At 34.9% G+C, this 10,381-nt stretch overlaps 1 protein-coding gene across 1 annotated transcript in view; it reads right to left on the reverse strand.

The window, feature by feature from the left end:
- The window catches only part of lamc3 (laminin, gamma 3), an 86,010-nt gene that overhangs the window by 22,047 nt on the left and 53,582 nt on the right, over nucleotides 1–10,381 (reverse strand). Inside the window, exon 12 of the mRNA XM_082169003.1 lies at nucleotides 4,689–4,922. Coding sequence (XP_082025129.1) covers nucleotides 4,689–4,922 — 234 coding nt within the window. The remainder of the gene's footprint in view (nucleotides 1–4,688; nucleotides 4,923–10,381) is intronic.

Consider the following 10,381-nt stretch of genomic DNA (forward strand, 5'->3'; position numbering starts at 1 on the left):
TTAAGAGTTTGTATGTCTTCATGTATGCTTTTTTTATTTTTTTATTTACTGTTTTGTCTTGAGCAATCTTTCAGTATATAGACCGTTAAAAAATTTGGGGTCAGTACATTTTTTTGTTTTAAATTCTTTTTAATTAATTATTTTATTCAGCAAGGAGACATTAAATTGACCGAAAAGTGTCATTAAAGACATTTATAAGGTTACAAAAGATTCTATTTCAAGCAAATGCTGTTCTTCTGAACTTTCTATAAAAAATTTTTTTAACTCTATTACTTCAATCTTTCACTTGAAGATGTGTGCTCACTATTCTGAAAAATAGACTGCAAATGTTCTATTACACACGCAGTTGTCTTTTCTCACTACAGAATATCTTCCAGTTATTTTCCCTTGTCCTTTCATTATCTTTTTTTCACCTCCTTTTATAAGGTCTGCTTCACTATAGGAACAATGACAGTAGGAACAGAGAGAAAAAAATAAATAAGAAAAGAACATAAAAAAAAGCCTTTTAAATGTATGACTCACCCTTATAAAACACATTTTAAAACCCATTTGAACACTGGACATCATATAACACGTGGATCTAAGAATATATTTAAGTCTGAGGTGACCATTCAACTCTCTTTGTACAAGCGTGTGGGACTCTGTGCATTTTTTCTTCTTTGTTTGCTGGTTTTAATTAAGTACATTTTCAGACAAACATCCTTTGCTAGGAAAAATAGATGGATGTTATTTTTATGTGGTGGTTTATGCAGTATAAAGCAATTCATTGTTTTTGCTATATTTACTGATCTAAAACGAATGTACATCTACTTCGCAAGAGAGAATTAAAAAGACACAATGGACCAGGGTGAGATATGAATGCTATCACACTCTCTGTGACTGTTCCAGTTAATGTACACAGAATATAGTTATATGAAAACCCCATTCGCAGAAAACCACTCTTTTTCTGCTGCTCTCTCTGTTCTTTCCCTCATTCTTCCAAGACAAATACAAGCTCTCTCCACCTAATTTTATGGATGGGATCCCTTAAATTAACACGGTCAGGAAAATCACTCAAGAAAGAGACTAGAAAACACACACGCACGCAAAATATGTGCATCCGACGGACATAAGCTTGACTTCATTAGCCCTCCAGCACAACACTGTGCCACAGTTCCATTTTTCCGCCACAAATATTAACATTTTCCAATCTGTTGTATTGCTCGCAGGAAAATAGAAATGACACAAACGGGTAGACTTTAAATATATCACAATTACGAAGCACAACTGGTTTCAGCCCGAAGAGGCGAGCTTCCCTCCTCTCTTATCTCTGACCAAACAAACAACACCTGTGCTAAGTGACAAGACTAATAACCAATTAACAGCCAATTACAATTACCGTGAGAAACACCCTCTCACTTGGAAATAATTAATCAAAGGGGCGTGGCCTGTCAGCGAACTAACCATTCCTGAAGCGGGAATGAGATCAAATCAATGCTCATCAAAGGACTAACAAAACATAATTAGGCTTACGAATAGGAAATGAGATTAAAACACACTGAGTTTTTGGTGCACAGAAAAATGAGGAGTGACGTATGCATATGCTAATGATAAGCGTGCTGATTTTCAGCGGGGACCTTGCAGGCCTAGTTCTATTTACGAACCTGGAAAATATTTAGCAGCTAAATGACAATGAACAGCACCCGCTGTGACTTGGGCAAAATCTGCTTTGAAGTTAAACAGGTTCATAAATAAATAAAAGGAGTGGGCTCCTCCTTTTCTCCTGGGAGTTGGAGATTTCCTGTGCATACTTTCGTTCGATCTTTTGCCCCCCTTGATCTCCTATTGCTTTGAATCCCCTAGTTCCTTCTTCCTTCCATTCCCTCCCTTTTTCTCGCATACTCTCACTCTGCTTCAACCTTTTGACTACCTCGAGTGGTAGATAAAGTCATGTCTGACATTAATTTGTAATGTTAAAGACTTGTACCAAACTAATCACACATTACGCTCATAATAAGAACGATGGAGGTTTAATTTGCCGCATATTAAGAGAGTGAAATTACTCATCAGTGTGAAAGAGAGACAGACAGAGAGAGAGAGAGAAAGAAGGATGGCAGGACAAACGTTCAAATCCATGCCAGGAGTCGTCGCTGAAAGGAGACAGGCACAAATAAACACTGTTTGTTGTGCAATCGACATTACAATTAATTAGTCGGTGGTTGGCTCGCAGGTCTAATAGAGGAAAGAGTAGCGAGCGTGAACTATCTACCCTGTACAGAAAGACAGCCTGCCATTCTGCTAATAGGGTCACGGAAAGAACAAGAGGAGGAATGAAAAAGTGAGAGAGGAACAAGGGGAAGCAATACAGAAAATGACAGGAACAAGAAGAGGATTGTGAGAGGAACATTTGAGTTATTGTGCTGGAGGTATAAAAATGTGTTTGGAAGTCAGAGACCTATAAGCAGACCACTTAAATGAATTTGGAGAAATTGCAGCGGTCTATATGGTGGCTGTAGGAATAGAAGTTACATCTTTAAGGTAAAAGAGCAAATCATATTTTTGATAGATGGATTACCGTTTTTTTATTTTTTTATTTTATATCTAGAAGAGATAGGAGCTGTACTTGTACGTCTATTACACAACCATTCAAAAGTTTGAAATTTGAAACTCTAAATACATTGTTTTTGAAATTCGTCCTTCTGTTCATCAAATGTAGCATTTAATTAATCAAAATACACTCAAAAACATGTTTACAGTTTAAAAGTATTACTGTTTAAAATAAATGTTTTCTATTTTTAGATATTAAAAAATTATAGTCACTTCAGTTCAAAAGTTTTGGGTCAGTAAGTTTTTGTTTGTTTGTTTGTTTGTTTGTTTGTTTGAAAGAAAGAAAGAAAGAAAGAAAGAAAGAAAGAAAGAAAGAAAGAAAGAAAGAAAGAAAGAAAGACTTTTATTTAGCAAAGCTGCATTAAATTGTTTAAAAGTGACAGTAAAAGCATTTATAATGTTATAAAAGATTTATATTTCAAATAAATGCTTTCCTTTAGAATTTTCAAATAAAGAATATTTTCAAATATTAGGCAGCACATTTTTTCAACATTGATAATAATAAGAAATGTTTATTGAGCACCAAATCAGCATTTAGATAATTCTGATCATGTGACATTGAAGACTGGAGTCTGGCTGCTTGCCATCCCAGCAATAAATTGCAGTTTTAAATATATTAAAATATTACTGTACCTCTGATCAATTAAAAGCAGCCTTGGCGAGCATAAGATACTTGTTATATGTTATAGAAGCTTGTGTTATATAATCCTTAAGAAATCCTTCTAATGTGCTGATTTGGTATTCAAGAGTCTTTTCTTATTATTAGTACATTTGAAAATGGTTGTGCTGCTTAATGAACTGTGGAAACAGCAGAACCATGTCTTTTTTACTTGTTAAAGTAGTAAATACACATGCATTTCTTGTAAGTCACTGTACATTTTCAAATGAAATTTCGGTTAATAAATGGCCCAACACAAACACATTTTTCTCACGTCATTATATTGTTTTTATGAGAGATGAAGGCTATTTCCGTACACAAGAACAAAGCAAACACGATCTAACCAGCACAGTGACAGAAGTGTAAATGAGTTTGTAGTTTGAGAAAAAGCCCCCTGGTGCTTGAAGCTTCATTGAAGAGCACACACTAACACCAGCTTTATCGCCCACAGTCTAAAGAAGATGCTGCTGGCCTTTAGGAAGAGCTAAAAGAAAAAAGCCACATCTGACACTTGCATGATAAATGATTAGAAATGATTATCCTGGATGAATAAGTGCCAGTTTCTTTCAAAAAATGTCTTAGTGTTTCAAACTTCTGAATGTTAGTGTATCTATCAGCCGCGGCTCATCTGTAAAGGTGATGATACACAGGGCAACTTTTTGAGCAATGTTGCTGGGCAATTTTGCCGAGCGATTGTTGCTTGGGCACTTTCCCATTGAAAATGTTCAATCAATTTCTATCTGGATAATTTAGATTGGTCGTGGGCCCTGTGTCTCATCTGGTTGCCCGTTGATGGCAACATTGCCCAGCAACATTGCTCAAAAAGTTGCCCTGTGTATCATCACCTTAAGGGCAGGTGGGACAGAGCCCCACCAAAATATTCATCCAAAACATACTTCGGTAACACTTTAGATTAGGGTCCAATTCTCACTATAACTAACAAACTTTTCCCTCAATAAACTCCTAATTACTGCGTTTTAATAGTTAGTTAGGTGGTGGTTAAGTTTAGGTATTGAGTAGGAATTAGGTAGGATTAAGGGATGTAGAATATGGTCATGCAGAATAAGTCATTAATATGTAATGAACTAATAAACTGCTAATATCCTAGCTAATAACCAACTAGTTAATAGTGATAATTGGACCCTAAACTATAGTGTTACCCATACTTTTGTATAAATTGAATCAATAATAAATTGTAAATGTGTTCAGCATTCTGCAACAAAATATTTTCAGATTTTCTAGACTATTTTAAGTGGTAAAGTGAGCTACTGGGATCTACATAGGAAATATCTGCTCAGAGGCGATACCAAGCTGGCTGCCACAACCGACTTGGCTTCAAGGAACTTTGTTATGGTGGGGAAACAGTATATGATGCATCATTTAAAGACATCATGCATGGAAGCTGTGTACAGACTGCATGCTAATAAACAAACACACTCCCAACCTGTCTCAGGATGGCAGGTCCCATGTTGATTGCAGTTGCAAGGTATACATGGGGAGAAGGGTCCACCATTAGGAGTCTCCCTAGTGAATCCAGGAGCACAGAGTTCACAGAACAGCCCTGTGAATCCTGTGGGACAAGTACACACCTCCACCCATGGAGCATGTGGAACCACATCAGGCTGGTAGGTTGTCTGGTCTGCAGATTCAAGGGTTACCCTGGAGAGTTGAGAGGTGTCTGAAAACAAGAAAAAAAAAAAAAAAAAAAAAATACATTACCTGCAATATTTGTACAACCTACTAATAAATAAATACACACACTACCATTCAAAAGTTGGGGGTCAGAAATATTTTAGTAAAGAAATTGAGTCATTTATTCAGCAAGGACTGTGGACAATGTATCATGGTTTTTGCTAAAATATTAAACAGCACGAACTGTTTTCAACATTGTGAATAATAAAAATGTTTTTTTCAAATCAGCACCAAATCAGATCATATCAGAATGATTTCTGAAGGATCATGTGACACTGAAGACAGTAACAAAGTACATTTACTTAAGTACACTTTTTGAGTATCTGTACTTTACTTGAGTATAATTTTTTCTGGAAACGTTTTACTTTAACTTCACTACATTTGAAAGACAAATATTGTACTTTTTACTCCACTACATTTCTGTCAAGGTCCTTGAGTAGAAAGTAGTAATGTCAGTCAGGGGATGATTTTGGTTCCAAACTTGCAAGGGGTTGCATTTTGGTTGGAAATGAAAGTCGGATTGAAGTCAGAACCCCTCGTCAGATTGACGTCAACGTCGGACAGATGTTGTATTTTGGTTGGAAATGAAAGTCGGGTTGACGTCAATCTGACGTGGGGTTCTAACTTCAATGAGTGCACTTATTCAATCTCACATTCAATCCCACTACTGAAACTGTGTTCTAGAAATAAATTTGATATTGAAATGAGGGTAGGTAGGCTGGCATAGATTCAGAGGCATAAGGTACTATAACTATTACATACAACAATGCAACAATAATAAAAAAATGCATTGGCATTTACTTTTGATACTTAAGTACTTTTAAAAAACGAGTACTTCTGTACTTTTAGTAAGTAAAAATCGGTCCTTACAACTTTTACTTGTAACAGAGTAATATTTGACCAGCAGTATCTGTACTTTCACTCAAGTAAGGAAGTTGTGTACTTTGTCCACCTCTGCTGAAGGAAGACTGGAGTAATGATGCTGAGAATTCAACTTTTCCATCCCAAGAATAAATTACATTGCAATAAAATATATATATATAATAAAAATATTGTATTATATTTATATATATATATATATATATATATATATATATATATATATATATATCCCTCTGATGGTCCTCGGTCATTTGTGACCGAATAATTTTCTGTTTTGAATTTCTAAAAATCACAGCTTCATCGGAAGGTTATGATACTTGGTGACTTTTCTGGGATTAGGTATGTGAATACAAAAAAAAATTGAGGTCATGATCCGAGCATGCTAAGTGGTCGTAAAAAAAATAGTCACACTCGTGGTCTTCGGTCAAAAATGACCGACCCATAGGAAATGAATGGGAAATTTACAAAAACACAAAAATTCTCTGAATTTTTGTCTGTACAATCTACAAATCGGACACGATTCTAAAAAAAAGTACACCGTAGTAAAGGGGTGACACTCTACAACATCAAGAGTGCAAAAAATTCACACCCACCCACACACACACACATACAAACACACGTTTATACACATACACACCAATAAATTCAGATTACAAAAATCTGTTTTGAATTTTTAAAAATCACAGCTTCATCAGAATGTTACGAAACTTGGTGACTTTTCTGGCATTAGGTATGTGAACACACAAAAAAATTGAGTTCATGATCCGAGCATGCTAAGTGGTCGTAAAAAAATTAGTCACGATTTTGGTCTTCGGTCAAAAATGCCCCCCATTGGAAATGAATGGGAAATTGACAAAAACACAAAAATTCTCTACAAATCAGCCACGATGCAGAAAAAAAGTGCTCAGCTATGAAGGGGTGAAGCTCTAAAACATCAAGAGTGAAAAACATAACATAATTAATAATTATAATTAATTTATGTATATATAATTAATATAATAATTATTAAAATTATTAAAATAATAATTAATAAAATGTTATAAACCTTGGCAAAAAGTATTATTTGAGAATTTCTAAAAAAATACATTCAATCCACATCTTAAAAGTAAGTAATTTGGTCCAAAAACAACTAGAATTCACAAACATCTCCATTTAGAGCTATACAGGCATCTAGTGGTAAACCCATGCAATAACATGTTTTATTTAATTTTATGTTTAATAAATTGATTAATTTTATTTTTTTCTGAAAGCCTAGTCTCTATTTTACCCGAAAATACTGCATAGAATTTTTTTTTTTTTTTATAAAAAAAAAAAAAAAACAATTCATTATTTCCAATGGCAAAAAATGGACAATAAATATTGCATAAATATTAATAAGTTCAATCAAATTGTCTCAAAATTCTAAATTAAAAAGAATAAATATTATAGAACAAAAATAAATTGCATTGGTTTTTACTGGGATGGAGGAAGTTTCATTTTTAGGTGTCCGGTCATTTATGACCGGGAAGGCCCCCACTGTGACTGCTAAAGGAAGACCATCAGAGGGATATATATATATATATATATATATATATATATATATATATATATATATATATATATATATATATATATATATATATATATATATATATATATATATACATATATATATATATATATATAAAACAATGTAATTTATTCTTGTGATGGAAAAGTTGAAGTTTGAATTTTCATAATATACATAATATATATATATATATATATATATATATAAACAATATTTGTATTATTAATATACATATTTCATTATTAATATTAAATTATCAATATAACTGTCACAAGCTGTGGCTGTATTAAAGCGCATGAGGAAGGAGATATCTTCAGAAGAATTTTAATAGAACAATCCAAACAATAAACAGGAGAATCAACGAGGAGAAACATACCACATACCCGTAAGGTTAACAAAAGCTTGACAAAGAACAGACAGAAACTGAGGGCTTCTATACATGGAAAATGAGGGGAGCTAACAAGACTGATTAACAAGACACACCTGAACTAACTGATTAAAAGATAAACTCAGACATGAACAGAACAGGGAAACCAAACTAAAAACAAACATAACCCTGACAATAACATTATATGCTTTGCTGTAATTTTAAAGTATTTAAAAAATATAACAAATCTTACCCCAAATGGTTAAACAGTAGTGTAAATAAATTAAGTTAAATTAAATAATCATGCTTCTAATCCTTGGGGCACAAAGAAGTGCCATAACAGTAAAATGTATTGAGGCACTGTGTGACAGAAAGACTTTATGGGCCCTATTTTAACGATCTGAAATGCAAGTATCAAACGCGAAACGCAAGTAACTTTGTAGGCGGATCTTGGATCTAAAATTGGTTGGTCTGAAGTAGCTACATTACTCATAGGTGTGGTTTGGGCGTAACGTGAAATAAACCAATCAGAGCGTCATCTCACATTCCCTTTAAAAGCAGGCGTGCTTGTTCCATGGTGGGTTGCTATTATAATGGCGGATTTGCCAGGCACACGCCAGGAGCGGTTCACAGCCGAGGAGACCGACGTTCTCGTCAGGGCCGTAAAAGACAGAGAAGTGACATTGTATGGGGATGGGAGAAACTCACCCAAATTAGTTTCGGTTAAACAGGCGTATAATAATTTGGCTAAATGTGTAAGCTAGATTTATGCCAATTTTTTCTGGCATGTTAATGATTTCCCTCATGTGGAATATTTGTCCGTGTAATTATGTATGGTTTGCAAAAATTGCAACTGCTGCATTTGTGTAGATGAGAGAAGCAAAGTGTTAGCACATTGTGCACACGCTACATTAAGGCCAAGCATGCGCCCTTAAAATAGCACCTGAATAACGCGTCACTGACTTCAGACTAGGTTTTTCCTGGTCTGTGGCGGAATTGTTTTCTGGAACTGCAAAATAGCACCAGGGAACGTTTGCGCCGGAACACGCCTCCTCTTTTCACTGAACCGCCCCCCGGGAGCGCAAGTTCATTCCCTAATTTACCGACGTGCGTCTGTGGAGGGAAAAGTCCGCTGTGCGTCGGGTGCAAAATAGGAATGATACATGCGTCGGTGTATAGTCAATTGCGCTGGGTGCAAGATAGGGCCCAATAAGTAAAGTGCTCATGGAAGAGTTGTGGTTTTTTTCTCTGAAGGTAAAGAAGGTTTTAGCCGATCTGATGGATTTGGAAAGAGCATTGCACAATGGAGCTACACTGAATGTGAAATCACGGTGTCCCGTCCACTTGTAATTGCCCTCACGATGTAGCTTGCATAGCTTGCCTACTAAAGCTCCCCTCTGCCTCTCTCTCACCTTTGCTTACACACAGACAGACATCAGGACCACTGGGTGAAAGCAGATAGAATCTTTGATCACTGTATGAATAAATGAACAAGGAATGAATTAATCAATAAGGGCTGAGTGGGGAGAGGTGGAATATGGTGAAGGTGAGTGGGTCTTTGTTTCTCTCAGGGATCCATACTGCCTAATAAATAGTGATAGAGGGAGGCTGTACACAGTTCAAGATTCTCTCACCTCAACTCTCTCCTTCCCTAGGTTCTCAGAGTCCTATCATCTCAACTTTCATATCAGGACATGGCCAGAAAGAACAATGTTTATGTGTGCTTTTGAGAGATACCGGCAGTTGTATTTGTGTGTTCATATAGACAAACTGATTATCATGTGTACATTGTAGAAGAAAGGGAGAGCAGTTCAAACACATGCACATATTTCAGCACACCAGTTTCCAAGAATCAATAAGAGGACCTGCCAGTGCAGTACGTGGTAGAGGAATAATTATGCTCTTTGGTAAGCTGTAATTTACTTCTTTTGATGAAGAAAACAGACAAGAGAGAGACAGAGAGTGTGAGTGAGAGAAAATATATTCACAGTGTTCCTCCGTAGAATCAAACAAAATCAAACTGTTTGTTTCAGACTCAAATATTGCAGCATTCATTCTTAATGTATTTGTAAGTGCTTGGCAGGTATATTATGCAGTTTAGGTTCCTCTTATAGATTTTTTTAATATTTTTTTTTTTGAGTGAAGATGTCTGCTGCTTTTTGTTCTGCTCCAGTCTAAAAATTGGACTTCAAAATGTTTAACTTATTTAAAATAAGAGTTTTATTGTCTGTTTTACTTTTTTATGTGATATTTATTTATTAAATCAATAGAAGTAAAAAATGTAGGCACTATATTGATATTTATCATTATTTTATATTATAAATTATTTCATTCATTCATTTAGAATTATATTTAATAAGTCCTTATCACAATCACAATCATTACACAGGAGCAATGTTAAATGCAATACACTCATGACATTGCTTTTTTAATTAGCTACCTTTGTACATTTTCCAGAATGAAAAGCAAACCCATCATTACATTATAATAATTTCTCTGTCAATCTTTTGATCTGTTCAAAACAACATATGGTGATTTACATTTTGAAAAATAAAAGGATGAATTCATGCCACAATGAAGAACATTCACACCTATAATTCACTCAGCTATACTGACTTCTAGACTCTAGACCTCTAGACGTCTAATC

The sequence above is a fragment of the Leuciscus leuciscus genome (assembly GCF_965113295.1).
Source record: "Leuciscus leuciscus genome assembly, chromosome: 5".
NCBI lineage: Eukaryota > Metazoa > Chordata > Actinopteri > Cypriniformes > Leuciscidae > Leuciscus > Leuciscus leuciscus.